General features: G+C 38.6%; 1 protein-coding gene across 1 annotated transcript in view; it reads right to left on the reverse strand.

Annotated features, from left to right (window-relative positions):
* LOC117290441 (EH domain-containing protein 1-like) overlaps nucleotides 1-22,592 on the reverse strand; it is a gene marked incomplete at its 5' end in the record, with an annotated part of 61,388 nt that overhangs the window by 19,400 nt on the left and 19,396 nt on the right. The window contains one exon of the mRNA XM_033771853.1: nucleotides 13,302-13,395. Within this exon, the coding sequence (XP_033627744.1) occupies nucleotides 13,302-13,395 (94 nt within the window). The remainder of the gene's footprint in view (nucleotides 1-13,301; nucleotides 13,396-22,592) is intronic.

Below are 22,592 nucleotides of genomic sequence, written 5' to 3' on the forward strand. Positions count from 1 at the left end.
ACTGAAAAAGTATGACCAAACTGGCTATATATGATGTTTTCTTGTAGCAATGGCCAAATAAAATAATAGCAATAATAACAGCATTTGGAAAATGAAAAGTTTGTTTTACAGGATTTTACATCAAGAATGTTGAATAAGTAAGCACTACGCGTCGATGAACAAACTTAGATTTTTTTTTTTACAAACTTGTTTCACCAACACCTGATGAAAAGAAACGTTTGAAAAGTTCATGACCCTTGAAACTTGTTCTAAAATATTTCTGGCGCGCTCGTATTAAAAAGAACAATCGCTCATGAAATAGTTTCTGAGGCACAAATTAACTTGCCTCTATCGAAGAAAAACATTTGGGTTTTTTCTTCACAAACTAGTTTTACCCCACACCTTTTCGATCATCCCATACAATAAAAACTTAAATGAGAAAAGGAAACCCTCGAAAGTTTCATGACCCCTGATTTTCTTTTTTACAAATCTTTTCTGGCACCCATGAATCAAAAGAACCATCATCTGATGCTCGTGAAATAGTTTCTAAACACACAAATAGCTCTGCTCTACCCAAGCGTCTCCAACACAAAGAAATTATTGCACCAAGTCATCATATCAGGCAACAGGCAACAGGCCACTATCAACCATCCTGTGGTCACCCCATAGTCAGGCCACGCAGATTAAACCACACCGACCTCCTTCCTGGAACAATACCTATACCACAAAAATGGTAAAGGCATTTTTACTGGTTACCATTTCTGACTTTATAAAATGAAGGTTTTCCACTAACCCAAAATTGGGCACTTTTATATATAAAAAAGGGGGGGGGGGGGAGGGCACAGTTGTATTTTGGTTGGTAACCAAAACTGACTTGTTCAGAGGTCTTTCTGAAACAAACTATTTACGCTTCCGTCATTAAAAGTAATTAAACTGCTGAGTAAGAGTTTCCTCTTTAACATGAAAATTGTTTCTACAAGTTTACTATATCAGAGAGAAGAAAAAAAAAATGGTTCACACAGCTTTATTTATGGGGGATTTAAACTTTTGACTCATAACTCCAAAGCGTGGGAGTTTTTTAATGGGAATAAACATGCCCCGTGGCTGTCCTTTGAATACAAATTATGCCTTTCCACAGCGCTCTAAAAGAAAACACAAAAATGTTCTTTAGTTTTGTCCAGGCTAAACTGTATTTCATTTCATTCACCATGAATACTAGTAGAGTACCTGAAACTGTATGCGCAATTAGCGTAAACTTTTGGTCGACAGACAAACACATAAATCCTCCTATAATTGCAAACGTTAACTTTCAGTTCCACTTAAAGGCACTGGACACTATTGGCAATTGCTCAAAGAAGTTGTTAGCATAAAACCTTACTTGGTAATGAGCGATGGAGAGCTGTTGGTAGTAGTATAAAACATTGTGAAAAATGGCTCCCTCTGAAATAAGATAATTTCTCACTCAAATATTAAAATACTTCAGGCCTTTTATCCAACATCTGAAAGCAAACAAATTTGTGCAACAAGGATGTTTTTTTCTTTCATTAGTTCTCTTGCAAATTTGATGACTAATGTTGGAAAAGGGATACACCAAGTGAGAATACTGGTCTTTGACAATTACCAAACATGTCCAGTGCCTTTAACCCCAACAGAAAAATGTAAGAGTCTTTCAAAGCTTGCATTTATAAGTCGCTGTATACCAGCTCTTTTCTCCTCCTAGGGCGAAGGGCAAAACTTCCCACAATGGGTCTCCCGTGTTTGATTGACGGCAATTGAGACGATGATTTCACGCTTGAGGTATCCTCAGGTAAGAATGGTCGCCCTTTTATTAATGTTTCTTCATAAAAAATGTACTGGCGACAATGTGTTGTATCCCAAAGTGTGTACATTCACTGCTGTCATTATTACCATTTCAAAATTTTTAGTTTTTTTCTCTACTGAGAACGAGCATACCTTTTGACAAAAATTCTGATTCCAGTAAAATTTATTCCCACCTTCTATCTCACGACACTGGTAAAGACATCATAAGATAGAGAGCTGCCAACATTTGCATCTTGTAACCAGGGAAACTTTGAAGACTATAAGTTCCATAATCAGGGAGATTTTTCAAATTTGTTCATCAGGACATGGACGGATTGGTTTATTTTCAGGCAACTTTTGGCAGAATCAGTGGCAGTTGTGAATTTGGTTTTACCCATGCACTGTAAACTCTGTACTCTCGAGTTTGGTGGGGAAAAAATCCACAGGCAAATTACTCGGGTTGGATTCAAACCCACAATCCTTTGCGTTGCTAGAGCAGATGTCTAACCACTAGACCATCGACCTAGCCCGGTGGCTAGAGGCAGTCCAAAACCTATGTATTAGTAGCGATTGAACTGGATTGAACTGGATTGAACTGGATTGAACTGGATTGAACTGAATTGAACTGGATTGAACTGGATTGAACTGGATTGAACTGGATTATCAAGAATAACCTGCACATATTTCCCAGGTGTTTCACCAGCTGCATATACACCTCCTCACCTGTAGCCCTTATCCTCATCCCGACACTTTGGGAAAAAAAACATATTTATTCACCCCTCCCCCCCATCACCTCTGCTGACCCCAAAAAATCAAGCTCCTCCATTTCAGTCCAACATCCACATGAATAAGAGAGCAGCACGCTGATGCCTCGAGTTGTTCTTCACGGAGTCACCAATCCATTATTCATGCGAGACGTTATGAAAAATTAACCCGCTGTGTACCATTAATGGGAGACGGATGAGGATCATGTCTGTAGGATTTACATGTGAAAACTTTCATAAGCGTGGCATGAGCAGGACTGTGTAGGGGTGGGGGGGGGCATCATGATTCACAATGTCATTAAAATGGAATTTAAATGTTAATGTGTTTTACACCTTTTGGCTTGAGACCTGCGGGCAGAACCAAATTGCGTATGACATGTTTACTTTGCTTAACATGAAGAGCTTCATGAAATAATGTGTAGGCAGTTCTGCATTAATAGCCTTACTGAATTTCTACTTCTTGATGGAATCTTGATGAAGATCTTGATGGAATCACGGTGCCCCGCCTCGTACGGCATTTCTGTATAAACAGCCATTCATAAATACCTCAGTTTCACTATTCCTATTGGTGGAGAGCGCGTCACTTGGGGTGTTTAAACCTTTGATAATGACCAGTGTTTATAACCAGTTGTGAGCGGATACTCCGCGCTTGTCTCGGTGCCCTCGGCATGGGCCTTTATCACTCAGCATTGACCCTGCCTGATTTAAACAGCTGTGAAAGAACTCGGCGCTACCCTTTCATTCCCTTATTTCTGAATTGTCATCAACATCAAAGTAATTCAACTACCAAATTGATTGCTCTATATTCAGACACCACTTGGTTCCGACAACCCTGTCCCAAAATCCCTCCATGATTTACATTAAATGCTAGGCCATAGGGTTTAGGGATAGTAATAGAAAAATACACTTGGGACATCGGAAAAAATGGGCGTCGGAACATATGGGTGTTGGAACATAGGTGTGTAGCTATCAAACCATACTAGACCACTGGTTTAACACCGCCTCGTGCAAGACTTTCATTTCAGCAGCAGAACCAGACAAGGACAAAATCACAGTCTATTGGATGTTAAGACATCACTACAAGACGCTAGGGTTAGAAATTGGCAAAGACACTTGGGGTTGTGGGAACATATGGATGTCGGAATATAGATTGTGCAACCTACAAACCTCACTAGACCCTGTAGCGCCACATAATGCAAAACCTTCATTGAGCAGCAATACACTGACAAAATCCCATTCTGTTGGATTTTAATTGATTCAGACAAGAAGTTGTAAAATACACTTTGGGTGTCGGAACATGGGTGTCGGAACATGGGTGTCGGAATATTATAGGTTGTGTAACCTACAAACCTCACTAGACCACGAATGACATGGTGTAGCGCCACATCACGCAATACCTTCACATTTGAGCAGCAGTATACAAGACATGGTCAAAATCCTGTTCTGTTTGATTTTGATAGATTCAGACAAGAAGTTTGGTTTAGGGTTAGGAAGTTACACCCAACCTCACTTAGACTCCAAATGACAAGGTGTAGCACCGTGTCATGCAACACCTTCATTTGAGCAGCAGTACCAGACACTCAAAAAATTCCCTTTCTGTTGAATTTTAATTGATTCAGACAAGAAGTTGTAACTCACCCAGAATGTTGATCCCTTCCTGAAGCCCTAACACCTACTCTGCCCTTCTGTACACGATCCAGGAAAGCCATTGCAAACTACATGAACTCAAGTTGAAATTCCAAGCAACAAAACCTCAGAAAACCAAATTTTATTCATATTTCTCCATCAGAGGGGCAATTTATCAAATTAAAACTCATAAAAAAAAAGCCACAGAATTTTTTTAGGGCGGACGCTCAGCCAGCCAGAAAAAAAAAAGGTTCACAGTTCCTGTTTCATATCCAGAGACGAGAGCGCTTAGTCTGTACTGGAAAAAAAAACGTTGGATAGGCGCGCAACGCAACAACTGACCACTCCAGCAGAGAGAAAAATACTGACCACAGTCCTCCGGCCAGGCCACCCCCATCCTTGGGAGTGGACTAACCCAAATTTCCAGACATCCTTGGGCCCCCTGATTGTCCAGTCAATCAATAAACAAGTCTCAAATAGCCAGGGACCCAAGGCTAGCGATCTTTAGTACCCTAGTACAGTATAATAGGGGCTTTACAAGCTTCAGCCATGAGTGCATTATAAGATCTAAACTGGACAACCAAGGCCAAAAATTGTATGAACAAAAAAACAATTGCATTATTAAAGTTCAGATTGTGGGTGTGGAGGCTTTGGACAAAAGAAAAACAATGATTTTGATTGAGCAAAGGCAGTCTTTAGACTGAGTTATCAATGCACATATTTCAAAAAAGGCCTATAAATCGAAGCAATTTTTATCAGGAAAACAATTGCTCTGAGTATACTAACAACGACCATACAAGTTTGTGTTGGTTTTTTTTTCTTTTTTTTTTCTGTTTTTGTTTTCCCCCTTTTTTTTCTTCATATATTTTGAAGCTTATTTCAAATGCACCAGCCAAAATTAACAATATCAATTCGGAATTCGGTTGGTCTTAATGAATCAGTTCTGAATCGGTTGAGACTTCAACAAAGTTTCCCAGCTTAAAAAAAATATACAGCAGCCAGCCTAGTTCCCACAGTCCACAAAACTGAGATAAAAGTTGATAAACGCTCAATCTAAAAATACGTGACCCCGTATGACAAAACGACCGACATTGAAATTTAATCCTGTGAATCTTTTTGCTCATTGATAAAACTATACTTCCTGAAGCAGCTCTCAAGATGTATGCCTACAAAAATATGCCATGAAAATGTCGGAGAAATCATTTCCTTATTGACTCATTTCACGGAACACAGCGCAGTAAAGCGCGCCTCTCATGCCCGCCATTTTGGGAGTAGCGACATACTAGATGGACCTTTCTATTGCAACATCGTCGAAGCCAAACATTTTGCCAACCAAGATTGGAAACCTTAAGGAAGCCATAAATGCATAACAAAATCAGATAGCCACAGTTTGTAACAATGTTACACAAATGTTGAATTTGTTAGAAATCCATTAAATCTCATGCATCAAACCGCCGCCATGTTGGAAGTGAAAGCTTGATTACACTAACAAGAATACGCAGAGCTGTGTACAGGTTGCACATAGTACTAGTAAGGACCAATGAGCTTCTTTTTTTTTCGTTTTCTTTTTACCTAGAAAGGAGGGCGCCCTAGTGCTATGACATCACATGGTACAAGGCTGGCCTCCCGGAGTGCCTATTGATCGGACAAAATGTACACTAACATGATATGTAGATTTAAGCCTTTCTGTCGCATCGCACCATGGGGGGTTCTATGCTCACATAAGAACATGGAGAAATGGCACGAAAGGCAAGACTTGAATTCTTGATGGGGCACTGCAATTGTTCTCTGGTATGGGGCACTTCTATGACTATGAGGAAAATGTAAATTTGTATTGGAACTTTGCAGAGGGCACCACAGCAAAAGCACAACACACCACAGCAATTGCTGTTGGTATGAATATTTTTAGGTCTGCATTTTGTTGCACAATCACCAAGTTGTTCAGCGCTACCTCCATGTTAGTTGGAGCATTGAGGAAATGTTTTTCCTAGGGCACTGCAATTTTTCTCTGGTATGGGGCACGTCTAACTATGACTATGATGAAAATTTAAATTTGTGTTTCAACTCTACAAAGGGCACCACAGTGCCACATCAAGCAAGGAGGAAATATTTTTCCTTCATGGTTGGAGGAGGCAGTGTATAATCATGGAGGAATAAATTTATTTATTCCTCCATGGTATAATACACTAGTCCATACAGCAAGACCAAATTTACATACAACTGGCTAACTAGGAAGGTTATGCAATAACTTCCTGCACTGTTAATCACCACAGCCAGTGCTAGACAGAGATAAGCTGTTCAGGACACCTCATCTTACAACACACACAAAAAAGATCTTAGGTCACATATCTGTGTACAATCATGGAGGTAGACTCCATGGTACCTTCCTCCATGGTACAATCCACCAGGAGGGGTTCAGCAGCCAGCCCCAAAACAAAACATAGTGGGGGTACCCTAACCACACCTCATTACACCAACACAAACACTGAACACAATTCAATTAGGCAACCAGCCCAAGATCTGCTGTGGTATGCAGCACACACTGTTATAGATAAAGAATAGGGGTCTGGAGAGGTCAGACAAGGTGACACTGCTGTGGTCATTCCTTATGAACATAAAGATGTCATCCATTAATTGGATCAGCAGTCTGGACATAGCTGACCTTATAAGGACACTTGGGTACTGGGACAACAGGTTTCTCCAAAACAAGATGTCCAGCAGTAAAGACAGTGTTTACAAAACACACAGTGGTGGCCATGTTTACAAAACACACAGTGGTTCCCTAACAACTGCTATTTCAACACAAGAACTGACCAATGCCCAGAAGCTGCTAACCATTGCTTACCAAATTTCTGCTAAACAAAAGCATTACTAGGGCAAATGGTACATAATGACACAGTTATTTGGCTGGTAACCTTTTGTTAGTCAGCCAAGGGCCCAATTTCAAAAAGCCTGTAAACTTGCTAAGCACATAAAAGTATTGCTTTAGAAACAGGTTACTGTCAAGATTAAACTAAGTTTACATTGTTGTGACTGGTGCCCCACTCAATTTTTGCTAAGCAAAGAAAAGTGTCTTTCCCAATGACTGAAGCCTGGCTCATTCTGATGATTAAACCACTTGATACACTCTACTTCCAACAAGGTTTTAAAAAATACATGCGTCCAAAGGATTATATTTCTATGTGAAAATTTACAACCTCAAAACGTAACTGGATGCCAGTCAACAAAACAAAACATGTAGGCCTATCACAAATCTGGTTGGACTTTCTGTTACAATTCATCAATCAATGAAAAAAAGAAAAAGAGAGACAACAAAGTGTGATTTGGAGAAGAAAATACTCCCACTAAAACGCTCTTTACATAAATACTGCAAGTTTCAAATCATTTTGTTTAGTCTGGGCAAACAGCTTAGCTCTCATTATCTCGTACACATGAATTACATTTCAAATAAAATGTTCAAATCGTCAACGAAAAGAGAAAAAGGGAGAGAAAGGGAGAGCGAGAGAGTCTGATTTGAAAAAGAAAATAACACCCCTTACATAAATACTGTACAATTTGGGTTGTTGGATCTGGGCAAACAGTTCAGCTCTCATTATCTGGTAAACATGAATAACATTTCAGGAGTAGAATGCGACTCCTGATCCTTCAACGGCTGCCTTAAGCCAAGCCACACCTTGGGCAACAGCGAGGCAAACACACAGCTTAAATGACAACGTGACCATACTGTGTACACAGCCTTCACCGGGAGGTCAGTTCATGCATGGTCAGCTACTCAGACCATAATGCCTCAAGACTGACCATTGCAGATGATTAGCTCCCGCCGACTGACTGACTGACCGCCAACTGTACGACAGCCAATCGACCGACTCGTAATGACCGTTTTAGTCTATGTTTGAAAATTTGTTTTCCTCCACATCATTTCTCTTGAGGATTCTATTAAAAAAAACAATTAAGTTTCTTATTATTTGTTTTCCTCAAAATGATGATACAGAAATAATTAAGGTCGGGCATTAACACACCTACTCAGTGAAAATTTACATAGCCACATGTTTACTTTTAAGCCTAATTTGGCTCAGTGAATTCATTTATACATGGGCTACACTAAAGGTAGGGTCATACTTGGGTAAACAACCCAATAGATTAATTTTTTAGTTTCTATCTGAAAGCCAGGTTCTTTTAAAAGTTGTTATAAAGATGGTAAGGGTAGTAAAGCCAGTAAGCATACTGTGAAATTATTTCCTCTAAAATGTCCAAACTTCAATCTGAGAAATGATTCATGCATGACTCTTTCTCGGACATCTGCAGGTTGGTGACTGTTCTTGAATGCTGCAGCTAGATGTGAGGTAGGTACCCTCTGTCACCACGCTAATGTGGATGGATTCGAAGTTCGTGTGAAAATACTATGACAGGGTTTTTTTGTGGATGGATTCTAAGCGCGTGTGAAAATACCTTGACAGTGTTTTTTTTTTTTGCTGTTTCCTCAGCAAGTGGATACAGCATTCAGCTGAAACTTTCACTTATGACTTTTGCTGTATTCTTCTTTTCAAGTTGAAAAACAGTTACTTTTCGGGGTTGAAATACGATGGTTTGGGACATTGAACACAATTCAATTAGGCAACCAGCCCAAGATCTGCTGTGGTATGCAGCACACACTGTTATAGATAAAGAATAGGGGTCTGGAGAGGTCAGACAAGGTGACACTGCTGTGGTCATTCCTTATGAACATAAAGATGTCATCCATTAATTGGATCAGCAGTCTGGACATAGCTGACCTTATAAGGACACTTGGGTACTGGGACAACAGGTTTCTCCAAAACAAGATGTCCAGCAGTAAAGACAGTGTTTACAAAACACACAGTGGTGGCCATGTTTACAAAACACACAGTGGTTCCCTAACAACTGCTATTTCAACACAAGAACTGACCAATGCCCAGAAGCTGCTAACCATTGCTTACCAAATTTCTGCTAAACAAAAGCATTACTAGGGCAAATGGTACATAATGACACAGTTATTTGGCTGGTAACCTTTTGTTAGTCAGCCAAGGGCCCAATTTCAAAAAGCCTGTAAACTTGCTAAGCACATAAAAGTATTGCTTTAGAAACAGGTTACTGTCAAGATTAAACTAAGTTTACATTGTTGTGACTGGTGCCCCACTCAATTTTTGCTAAGCAAAGAAAAGTGTCTTTCCCAATGACTGAAGCCTGGCTCATTCTGATGATTAAACCACTTGATACACTCTACTTCCAACAAGGTTTTAAAAAATACATGCGTCCAAAGGATTATATTTCTATGTGAAAATTTACAACCTCAAAACGTAACTGGATGCCAGTCAACAAAACAAAACATGTAGGCCTATCACAAATCTGGTTGGACTTTCTGTTACAATTCATCAATCAATGAAAAAAAGAAAAAGAGAGACAACAAAGTGTGATTTGGAGAAGAAAATACTCCCACTAAAACGCTCTTTACATAAATACTGCAAGTTTCAAATCATTTTGTTTAGTCTGGGCAAACAGCTTAGCTCTCATTATCTCGTACACATGAATTACATTTCAAATAAAATGTTCAAATCGTCAACGAAAAGAGAAAAAGGGAGAGAAAGGGAGAGCGAGAGAGTCTGATTTGAAAAAGAAAATAACACCCCTTACATAAATACTGTACAATTTGGGTTGTTGGATCTGGGCAAACAGTTCAGCTCTCATTATCTGGTAAACATGAATAACATTTCAGGAGTAGAATGCGACTCCTGATCCTTCAACGGCTGCCTTAAGCCAAGCCACACCTTGGGCAACAGCGAGGCAAACACACAGCTTAAATGACAACGTGACCATACTGTGTACACAGCCTTCACCGGGAGGTCAGTTCATGCATGGTCAGCTACTCAGACCATAATGCCTCAAGACTGACCATTGCAGATGATTAGCTCCCGCCGACTGACTGACTGACCGCCAACTGTACGACAGCCAATCGACCGACTCGTAATGACCGTTTTAGTCTATGTTTGAAAATTTGTTTTCCTCCACATCATTTCTCTTGAGGATTCTATTAAAAAAAACAATTAAGTTTCTTATTATTTGTTTTCCTCAAAATGATGATACAGAAATAATTAAGGTCGGGCATTAACACACCTACTCAGTGAAAATTTACATAGCCACATGTTTACTTTTAAGCCTAATTTGGCTCAGTGAATTCATTTATACATGGGCTACACTAAAGGTAGGGTCATACTTGGGTAAACAACCCAATAGATTAATTTTTTAGTTTCTATCTGAAAGCCAGGTTCTTTTAAAAGTTGTTATAAAGATGGTAAGGGTAGTAAAGCCAGTAAGCATACTGTGAAATTATTTCCTCTAAAATGTCCAAACTTCAATCTGAGAAATGATTCATGCATGACTCTTTCTCGGACATCTGCAGGTTGGTGACTGTTCTTGAATGCTGCAGCTAGATGTGAGGTAGGTACCCTCTGTCACCACGCTAATGTGGATGGATTCGAAGTTCGTGTGAAAATACTATGACAGGGTTTTTTTGTGGATGGATTCTAAGCGCGTGTGAAAATACCTTGACAGTGTTTTTTTTTTTTGCTGTTTCCTCAGCAAGTGGATACAGCATTCAGCTGAAACTTTCACTTATGACTTTTGCTGTATTCTTCTTTTCAAGTTGAAAAACAGTTACTTTTCGGGGTTGAAATACGATGGTTTGGGACATGAATCTTAATTGTTTTTATAAGTATGACCAGTCTGTGTTAGACCAAAGATGGCTACAGTTTGATCAAGATCAGCAAAAGGACAGCTCTAAAAAAGCGATCTGAAAACAGAGAGAGGGAGAAAGACAAGAAGGCACAAAGTAACAAAAAACCTGACAGCACCAGTGGAAACCCCAGATCAGCAGATTTGACTGACGCAAAACCAAAATGTCAGTAATTGCCAGCGTTCATTAACACAATCAAGAGAGTGGCATTTCAAAGCTCTACGCGGCGGCTGGGACGCTAATGGAAAAAGCGATAAGATAACGGAGAACCGTGAAAGCTTCGCTGGCCGTTCATGATCACCGTGTCTCACCCCAGAGAGAGTTCAGGCCAAGACACGGGGGAATTCCTCCGAAAAAAAATTGTGCTGTATCTGATGGTGAGACATCTGGCTAGTAGCAAAGGCAATTAAAACCACTAGGGGTGTGGGGGATCCTTGTGATTTGAATCTTATTCTGAAATAAGACAGGTACATCTGATGGGCAGAGGATACACATTTCCCTGGCCTTTGTATTGACGCTGACACACAGCTGTGATACAGCCACAACGCATGTTTCAGTGATTTTCTCAAAATGTAGGCAGAAAGTTTTTTCTTCTTAAAGTAGGGTCGTAAATTGCTTTTTATCAATGTGATGCTGATTTATAGGCCAAATTGAAAGAAGAAGGAAACAAAGATTCAATAAAAGTCACATGTGAAAAGTTCAAGTGATTACAGTGCCTACTTGCCGAGAAAACAGCAAACAAAAACTGTCACTGAACGTCAAATCGATCCACGTTTAGCTAGGGGACAGTGAGTGGGGGAACCAACTGCATCTGTGGTCGAAGCATTCGTAAACCGACACAATTCTCAGAAATCTGAGAAATGGTGAATCGTTTTTCAGATTCAAATGTTCTTGGAAAATTTTCCAAACCACATTTTACTTTGAAGGGATTTTTTTTTCTGAATAGTTTCAATCATCAATAAATTGTAGTGCTTCTCATTCAGTATGTTAATTGTTATGGTCAATAATTTTTTACCAATCTATGACCCCACCTTTAACATCCTCACGACCTCCAAGTTCTGGGAAACAACACTTGGAACATCCTTATTAAAATAATTCACATCCTCCGTCAAATATTTCATATCCTCGCCAATTGCCTTTATCAAAATTTTGAGGAAAACACACAGTCCGAGGAATTGATTCTTCCACAACATGGTTCCACATTTCTCACAAAGAAAATAAACACGTCCAAGACTTTGTCACTCCTTGCAACTATGCACTCCTATGTATTTGTTTCTCTCTTGTTCTGTGTTTTGCTTTTCTACAGGGCCTCCAGGGAGAAAAATGTTTCTACACTGATGAGGCTACCCTGTATAAATATTACTTAAAAATAATAATAATAAATAATAACAACTTTTTTACCGCAAGCGGAGACTTTTGGACAGTCTTTTTTCCCCACAGATATTCATGCAGTTATTTCATAATTTAGTTCATTATACACTCATTATATTTTCTCTATACAGAATCTCCCTGAATAGTGTTGTGCGTTCGAAACAGACGCACTGCTGGTCTGCCCTCAAAAGATACTAGTCCTACACCTAACTTGTCAAACTAGATTCACCAAAGTTCTCCCGGTAGTTTCATAATACCTACATGTCACCTATCCATCGGGCACCAATTTCATAATGCCTGTAAGCACACAAACTTTCTAAGCACAGAAAATTAATGCTCAGCAGAAACAGCCACAAATTACAAGATATAACACATTTGTCAAACTAGATTCACCGTAGTTCTACCAGTCATTTCAAATGCTAAATTTTATCTAGGGTGTTATTTACACATAGACCTTTAAGTATACAGTGACACCCCACAAGCCGGATACACCCTCACTACTCTACCGGACTGACTTCCTAACTGCTTTCCTATGCAGGTGGAAACCCACAGCTCAGCAGTGGTCACAGTACCCTATATTCGTAGCCCTCCGTGCACCAGTTCTTCTCAGAAACGCTCAGCCTAAAAACTGTGGGTCATTCTGGACCGCGCTGAATTGAAGCAAGGTCTTCAGAATGTTTTCGTCTTGGTGTTTATCTTTGATTTAAATGCCCTCATGTGCAATGTGAAACATTAGAAATGGTTTATCTTGAGAATTTTGTGAAATTTGTATTTTAAAAAAGAGAGTGGGAAAAGAAGGGATTGAGTGATTTTTTTTTTTTTTTTTTTTTTTTTTTGGGGGGGGGGGGGGGGCATATTGGCTGAAATATGAGCACTCGAACCGCCTGATAGGCTAGCTTGGGTATGGGTGGAACCCTGGGAACAATCTACAAGCTTTTAAGAAGCGAAAGCAGATTTACCACTGCTTCAATTCATGAAGTTCTTAAAAATGAAGTGGGGAAAAAACAACATACCGTAAGGGATTCCCGCTTCCGGCCGCTGGTGACAAACGTGAAGCCTTGGGTTTCGATCGCAACGCCTGTTTTCTGGACATGTTCTTCAATGTACCTGAACAATTGGGAAGGGATAAGGGAAAAGAGAGGAGAAAAAAAAAAAAAACTTTGTTATGAGGGAAAGAAAAATTGTAAAAAGTAGTGCAACTAACTAATCAAAAGAACGTACAAAAGAGTTGTTAATGTTGCACTCAGTAAGTCTGAAAAGCCAGGGTTGACTCCAGGAGAAGTCACTTTTGACATCAGTAAAAGTAAATGTTTGAGGTCAAAACTGAAAAATATAAAGTCAGGCTGTTTTTCACATCGCTTCAAAAGAGTCATTTCGAGGGAGAGAAGAACAAAAATCCTGAAATATATTGAACAAATAGTATTAGCTGTTGCAAGTTGAAAATGCAAACAAATAGTTGGTGCAGGCCTAGCAGTCTTTCCGGAAAGCTGGGAGGGGGGGGGGGGGGTTGAGAGGGGGTCTGTCTCCATATCGCTCTGGCCCCTCCACACCCCTTCAGGGTTGCCATGACATTTGACAAAAAAATAACAGAACTGAAAACGTCAAACAAATACAGAGACTTAGATTGTTTCTCCACAGCCCTTGGTCCAGACTCATCATTTCTCGCAGGTGTCCATATCACATTGTGTGCCAAGTTTTTCCAGCGAACAATAAAGACATTCCTTTATAGAATGGAGGTATTCAAAAATTGTGGCCTCGTCAAAATGTTTCATTTGTTCTTCTATCTTCTGAGATTCCTATTGACCACATTCCTGACGTTACGACAGATCTTGGTTGTGCCATTTTCGGGAGCTGGGTTTCCAACATGAGTCTGTGCAGGGAACATTTTAAGGTGACGTGCGAGCCGTAAAAATGCACCATATCTTTACATGCTATTTGACTCTCAAAATGGCAGACCCTGGCTAGACACATAGTCGGGTGTGACGTCAGTGCAAAGGTGTCTTTTTAGATACTTTGTTTTCTTTCTGTATTTTTCAGGGAAAAGATATTTTGAACTCTGAGTGGGCGATAACTTTACAATTTATACATGTATGCCAATTGATTTCATTGAACCACTTACAACTGTACAACTTTCTTATATATTTTAACAGGTAGGCCTTACAAGTAGTAGTCCCAGCCTATTTCTCCACCATCCACCCAGGTAATAGTTAATAAGCAGGACAGTTCTTTTCAGAACTAAGAAGTCTCCCGAACACCTGAACAATCTACTCCGCGGTAATAGAATTAAGCAAGACAATCTCTAAGAACAAACTCTACCTGGCACGTAGATACACACATGTTTTTTTTATTTTATTATACAATATTTAAGGGAAGGAAATATCTCATACCACCTTCGATCCAACAAAAACAAAATGTAGAGGAAATGTCTCTACCTGTATGTACATACTCCCCCAAACACTTTTAAAGGTAGTGGACACTATTGGTAATTGTCAAAGACTAGCCTTCACAGTTGGTGTGTCTTAACATATGCATAAAATAAAAAACCTGTTTAAATTTGAGCTCAATCAATCATCGAACTTGCGAGATAATAATGAAAGAAAAAAACACGAAGTTGTGTGCGCTTAGATGGTTGATTTCGAGACCTCAAGTTCTAAATCTAAGGTCTCGAAATCAAATTCGTGGTAAATTACTTTTTTTCTCGAAAACTATGGCACTTCAGAGGAAGCTGTTTCTCACAATGTTTTATACCATCAACCTCACCCCACTACTCATTACCAAGAAAGGTTTTATGCTAATAATTATTTTGAGTAATTACCAATAGTGTCCACTGCCTTTAAACACAAAAATCAAAGACATGTGGATTGGATGGTTGCCACATTTCTAAGCCGCATTTCTTCACCAATTTGATCTCTAATGAACTCTGTCCCCAATCCAAACTCCCATTTAAACTAAATGTGGGCAATGACTCATCACACACAAATATTTACCCCCAAAAACCTGCGTGTGCTTCGGAGAAAAAGTGCTGACTAACCCAGCCGACCTTTGACCTGGCATGATGTAATATCAAGTACAAGTACAGCCATGTTAACTGAGCCCAGCACAAAAGAAACTTCAAGCATCCACTCATGCCACACTTTTGTTCAGCTTTGTGAAACAAGGGCTGGATACCCATTGGCGTGTAAATGGCAGGCGTGACTTTAAAACAATTTTGTCAACTTGTCAAAGTTCATGAAAAACATATATTTTAACTGGAAACTGTCAAAGAAAGAAAAGAAAAATTTTAGATGAATTAGAAGAACTGGTGCATGGAGGGATTAAAATAGTTGAGTCTGATCACCAGAACTTTAATCAAATTAAAAAGTTACAAAACATTCTTAAAAGTCAAAACCCTAGGAGCGAATGCTCTTCAGTGGAGGATTTAAGCCGGAATTTAAAGATTATGTCCATTTGATTACTTTTTCAATTGCCAAGTCTTTACCATCCCTCAATAAGGATAAATCTTTGAATAACTGCAAAATCTACAGTCTGATTTTAAAACAGCTTTGCCCTACTATCAACTTTTTTCTACAAACTTATAAATTTTAAATCCAAAATTGAAAAAAATATAGACTTTCTCCGCTTGCAAACAAAATCAATGAATATGTGGAATCAGAGTAAACTAATTAAAAAGTCATGATAGATCATTCGGATAGCTTTTGAACTTTTCCACTGTCAGTATAAAACAGATGTAAATGCTAAATGGCGACTTGTATTAATGTTCAATTTGTTTAAATGTTTTTGAGAAGCGTGGGACTTAAAAAAGGCAAAAAGAAGAGGCAAACATTTCTTTAATGCGAACTCATGACAATGAAATATACGCTGCGTCTTGGGCAGAAAAATTATCATAAAAACCTTTTATCGTGTCACCATTACAGGCCTGGAATTTCATCTTAGAAAAAGGCAAGGCCATTTTCATTTTGCAAAGGGCAAATCTTAAAGTTGATGTGAAACTCTTGGAGGGGCACCAAGGCCACGACCAGGGACCACAGAGGCACGGCCTTTGTGTAACTCAAGGCCTGCAATACTGAGCACATGCTACTCCTCAAAACTGGTAGTACGACCATTTTTCAAGGAGTAGGGGTGGTACTTAACTGTTAAAAAATAACTTCTGCACAAACATCTGAACTCCTTGCAAAGTACAGATGCTTAAATTGAACCAAATGAATGTACGATTTCCTTCCCTAACTCATGCTACAGTAATTTGTCAAGCAATGTCCTCAAATGACAGATAAATCTAAATCAGGGGGGGGGGGGTATTTTTGAGGTTTTCCAATGAAGCTGGAGTAAAGTCATCAGTTTAATGTTCTCTCAACGAGCATAAACACTTTTGTCGTTAAGGTATGCCGAGATTAACATGTTCAAAATGCCAAAACATGCACGGCAGTAACACGGCACATTTAAAGTTTATTAGCGGCCAGTGAACCAAGCCATCTTAGCTGATTTTCTCTGCCAGTGAATTACACGGTCAATTGGAAAGAACTTCATCACAAGTTTTATACCGAGTATAACCTCAACGAGGGCCCTTTGGGGGGCAAGAAACTCTAAAGGAAGGGGGAAATTGGCGGGAAATCTTCAATAATCCGTTGCATGATGGAGAAACTTCCGCAGCTACAACCGAACTTTTTCCCCCTTCCTTTAAAAAAAAAGGGAATCTAAAGAGAGATTTGGGAGTACTTTTGGTTAAGAAAATGATCTAGAGCATTCTTGGGTTTTTTTTTTTTTTTTTTTTTTTTTTTTTTTTTCATTTTTTTTTTTTTCATTTACGGGTTTTAAAAAAGTACAACTCAATTTCTTGAAGTTTCTGTGTGCAAGAGCTGATAATAAGACTAAAGAGACACAAACAATTCTAGCTACCAAAACTTGGGAATGTAGAAAGAATATTTAAAAACTGAACTTAGGAAAAAATCTAGAGACAGTTTCTCTTCACAAACTTGTGGTTTCCACAGCTAGCTTTACCTAAACTGAGTAAACTACTTCTGTACAAAAGATAATTTTGAAAACAACATGTAAAAGCAGCGTCGACGGACCACAAGTTTGTGAAGGTATTGTGTACAGAAAAATGGGTGTGGGAATTTGTAAAGTTTTTGCCATGCCTCTTCTGGGAAAAGTAAAGTAATAATGAAAAAAATTACTGTCAAAATTGTGGGTGAGTGTGTCAAAAGACAAAAAATTCATATCATTTTTTTTAGAAGTTTCTTTTTTTAAGTACATGTATACTCACAACTGAAAAAGAAGAAGAACAATTTTCCAGCTGGCCAAAAAGTTTTTGTTAAAGCCAAGAAATGAAATCAGTTGAAAAATACTGATGCATGGAGACATTTGATGTCAAAAAATCTGGGTCATTTGAGGCACTACTTTGTACTTCAGTGTATACATTATATTATAAAGCCATTCAATATTTAAAAAAAAAAAACAATTTGGCCCCTATTTTTAAACACAGCATACAAGCCACCAGCGCAATTTTTTGTTCAAGCTTTTGTGAAAATTCGTATCAATAAGTTTATTATAAGGCCAAGCTGTGGCAGTAAAAAAATAAAGTGGGGTCTGCAAATACTATTTTCTGAAATTACTTTAGACAAAAATATTGCTCTGGAGGATTGGTACTGATTTGTAAAATATTTGGAAAGATCGTTACTCCTATCTTCTCAATTAAATTCATTTTAAAATTCATGAAAACAGTACATATATAGCCAAATCAATCATTTTTAAAGTAACCAGCCGCTGATTTCACCAAACTCTTCCTAACTTAGGATTAATCCTAGGAATTAGGATGGGCTCAGATCCGTATCCAAATACGTAGGACGCATGCATTGAACCATTCCTAAGTTAGGACGGGTTACTCGCCCTAACTCGAGTAAGGACTAATCCTAGTGTTTCCTGAAATCGGCTGCAGTAAACAAAGCTCTTTTAATAGACACCTCCTCACAATTTTAAACAGTTGGGAATCATTTAAAACCTACCAAACTCCTTTATAGCCTTCACATCTGCAATTCAAAATTACAAATTCACGTTGCAAAAATTAATTCATGAAACCAGGAACTACGCCCACACAGATCAATTAAACTGTAGAATGAAAACATAAACTTTATGCAGAACATTTTTTGACCAGAACCATTGGCACTTCATCCTCTCCAAACGAAAATGCCTCTTCAAACATTTGCCAGCCCATTATTAGCAAGTTTACAAATAAGGATATGTCAAGTGTTCCATATTCAGTTCTTGTAGAAAAGATAGGTTACTTCGGCATAAATTTCAGTTTAAATGCAATCACTTGCTGGTTTTTCGCAGAATGCTGAATTCTGAAGCCACAATTCGAAAATAAATTCCTGAAACCAGGAACGCTTTTTTTCTGCTGGAAATGTTGAGTTGTTAACAGCAACCACTTTTCAGATTCAGATTTACACGGTCCTACCCAAAATCTCGCTAAATTGTATTAGCAAAATTAGGAAAAATCATGAAACGTTAACCACCAGTTTCCTTTCAGAGGTTTCGATACCTTGTGTAGATCAAGTTTTTAGCCATGACATGAATTCCTACTCACTAGGAATGAAGATGTATGTAATGTCATTTACCTGTAGAAGTTTCAGCTTGATTAGTCTTCAAGTTTTTGCGAGAGATAAAAAAAGGTGAAAATCACAGAGCAATGTTTTCAGGAATATGTTGTACATGCAAAAACATTTTTTCTTACTGTGACAAAATTTATTTTTGTGAAATTGTTTTACTCGGTTCTCAAAAACTACAGCATTAAAGTTTTAAGGGAAGCCTTCTACCATCATTATTCAATGTAAATCTGTGGACGTTTGTAATTTGTGTCAAACAAAAAGTACCCAACCCTTCACTTGAAAGCTCTGTGGCGCTACCTCAAACCTGACCATCTCGTATTCCTACATTCATCTTGGATAAGGACTATTTCACTGGAATGGTTTTTGCACATGAGCTGATGACAAACTTCTTATTGCATGATAAGATTTCGTTGTTGGTGTAATTCTCGGTGCAAAGTCGCAAATATTTTAGAAGATTATTGCAAGGGTTCTACAACTTTTTCCATTGCGTTCACCAATATCCCATTTGGAATACTTTCTATAACCATCATTTATGAAGACTATCCCCTTCTCAACCAAAGGTTAACTTGGTGGCCTTGTCAAAAGCCATAAAACCTGTTCTGTTTAAATAAGGTTGGTTAATATGGATTACCCAGCCAGTGAAAACCCTTCCGATGAAGTGTTTATTGGCCAATAAAACCTTCCTTGCAAAAAAAATACTCTTTCTACATAATTCACCCGTAGGCCCTACTGAGTTTCGTCAAAACAACTTCATAGTTTTCCAGGTATCTTGGAATGGAAAGTGTTTTTCTTCCCCTGACCTAAAAACAGAACCAATTAACTTCATAAAGAGCAAACAGGTTCTTGTTTCCAAAATTCACTGAGTAAAAATTTGTTTCGCTTTTTCAGAAATTAACGGACAGTTTAACAAGTCTGATCGGAAATGCATTGTTTGTCTTGTCTTTACATGTACTAAAGACAGTGTACATATTTTATCAAAAATAAATTGACCAATATGAGGCTAGAATTGAGCGATGTTTCGGAAGTTTAAAAACAAATTTCAATAGACCCTTTCAATATGTGCATGTGCATGTACATATGGCATGAGCAATGTATGAGCATCTACAGTATATAAAAGGACGATTGTACAGGCCATGTACATGTACATGTACAACCTGTTCAGAGTTCTGATTTGAAGTAAAACAAAATCTACAAACTTACTTTTCTGATCTGGGAGAGAATTCATCCACTGTTCATATCATGAAGTCAGTTGCTCTTTTTTATCATGAGTTTAGATTAGTTACATCCCAAAGAGGATTTCTATTGAGCTGATCATAGCCACTCCAATGCTGTTCAGGTGGGAAAAACATCTCCATAAAATGAGAAAGGAACTTCACACCAAATTGACCGTCCCAAACTGCAGCGTTGCATGTTCTAGTGTCCTGCAAAACTTCTAGGCGCTTCGTGGCCACTGATTGTGTGGGTCTGTTAAAGACATCCAGTTTTTCAGACAATGCAATGATAGAGAAGTTGCATCAGCGCTTCTGCCACCGTCGCCCACTCCTACAGCAATGGCCCACCGCTCCCGCCACATTCTGACCATTACTGAAGCATAACGACAAAAGCCCACCATACAAACGAGTCATGCTCGGTGGAGAGAGCTCGTACCACTATCACCTCACCACCACCACCGCTGCTCAGAGCCCAACTGACTTCACAATGCACGCTATACCGAGCCCCACTGCTGACCTGCCGATCCACTGTAAGCTTCATGAGGTCGCGACCTTCAGGCCTTGATAACACGTTTCTCTCTCCCCCGCTCAAAGTGTTTGCAATATCTTCGGAGGACAAAGGGGTATTTACTTGGGACTGCAGATTGGATGCCCCTGAACTGAGATCTGCGACAGTTCAAGGAATCATTCTCTCCTTCATCCAGACTGGACTCCAGTCTCCACACAAGAGATAAAATGACCCTACTTCTATGGAAATCAGACCACGCCGTTTGTTTTTCAGACCACACCGCTTTGCAGGTTTCTTTTCATGAGGCAGAAAAGCCACAAATATATTTTAAAACTATCTCGCAGTACAATTAGAATTTGGTTATCAATGCGGATAACGACCTTTACACTTCTACAAAAGTTGTAACTGTATATTTTTGGCAAGATCTGCTGGTTGTCTGCCTAGGAGACAAAGACTTTACCATTCAGGGTGATCGACAATCAAAGAGCCAGTATCTAGCTAAGATACAGCTAGAATTACTATTCAAGTCACCCTTGCTGGAATTACCACCTTATTACTACTTATATATTTATATATTCTTAAGGATTATTTTTCTAATGAGTAACAGTCTTAATTCAATATCTAAAAATTACTCAAGTGACCCTTGCTGAAATTACCATCTTATGCTAACTTGTTTAAAAATTATATAAATATTTTGGTGTGATTTTTGTTGTTTTTGAACGAGAGATTTTTTTCAACCGGGCAAGCATCAATCTCTCAACACCAGGAAGTTTTTAAGACAAAGTCAATTTTGCAGAAGCACCGGAGTTTGTATGCCAGGTAATTTCAGTTCAATCACATAGGCTGCAAATATTTGCATCTTGAAATCATGGTCATTTTGTACAACAATCAGGGAGTTATCCAGACTTACATTCAACATAACAGGGTTCCAAAATCAGGGAGATTTTCAAATTTTCAATCACAATTTATTCTCATGGAACTTTCCACAAAATAAGGGAGAGCTGGCAGCTCTGCATTTTATTTGTTGGCTGTTTAAAAAGTCAGTTCCTAAGCAAGGGGTAAGTCAAGGGGGGTTATAAGACTGCTCCAAAAGCTAGACCTAGATTTTAAAAGTCAAGTACATGTATCCAGAGTTGCGCTGGTGAGGCATATTTTCGCAGAATCTTTTAAAACATGATTAAACCCCATTAACTGTTGATGGTTTTCTTTAAATGTACATCACAAAATATGGATTGTGAATCCTTGAACAAACAAAGCATTGACCCGAATCAAACTTTTGTGTGTTTTTCTTTTTCCACAAGTTGTAAAATGTCTTTGTGTGTGTGAAACGAGGGGTGCACTAGACGCCATTTTGTATATCTGCCATTCAAACTAAAGAGGGCTAAACTGAGGTCAGAAGGCAAAAATCCCAGGGGTTATTTTTGTCTTTCATTTTTTTCTGAAAAACAAATCATGCAGTTGGATTTTGGTACATTTTCACCATAAATTGATGATTAATTCAGTCCCGAGTTACTTTGATGTTTAAAATAAACTGCTTTTACAATTTTCTGCTAAGTAGAAATGAGCAAGATACCGGTCACAAACTGTTCATGTGGCAGGTTAGTTTGGACGGTAAACTTTTTTTGGTATAAGCATAATTTTGTTGTGCTGAGCTAGTTCTTGCTCTTAAGCTGGTCTGGAGAAAGCTGCATAAGATGTACAGGGGATGATAGTCACCGTTGACGACAAGTTCCAAATAAGATCAACATTTTGAGAGATGTTTTATAAGATGGCATTTTAAGTTATAGATAAGTGAATATCATCTTCCCATAATGTTCCAGATTTCAAGAAGCTTCCTCAGGGCTAGAAAGATTAATTGATAAACAGTCTGATTTCGTTGCAACTGAAGAAGACAACACGATAAACACAATTCTGATATTCTCTCATATTGATCTATCATTAATGAGCCATATACTCACATCTACTCAAATATTGAGTATCCTT

This window comes from Asterias rubens, chromosome 5, assembly GCF_902459465.1.
Source record: "Asterias rubens chromosome 5, eAstRub1.3, whole genome shotgun sequence".
Classification (NCBI taxonomy): Eukaryota; Metazoa; Echinodermata; class Asteroidea; order Forcipulatida; family Asteriidae; genus Asterias; species Asterias rubens.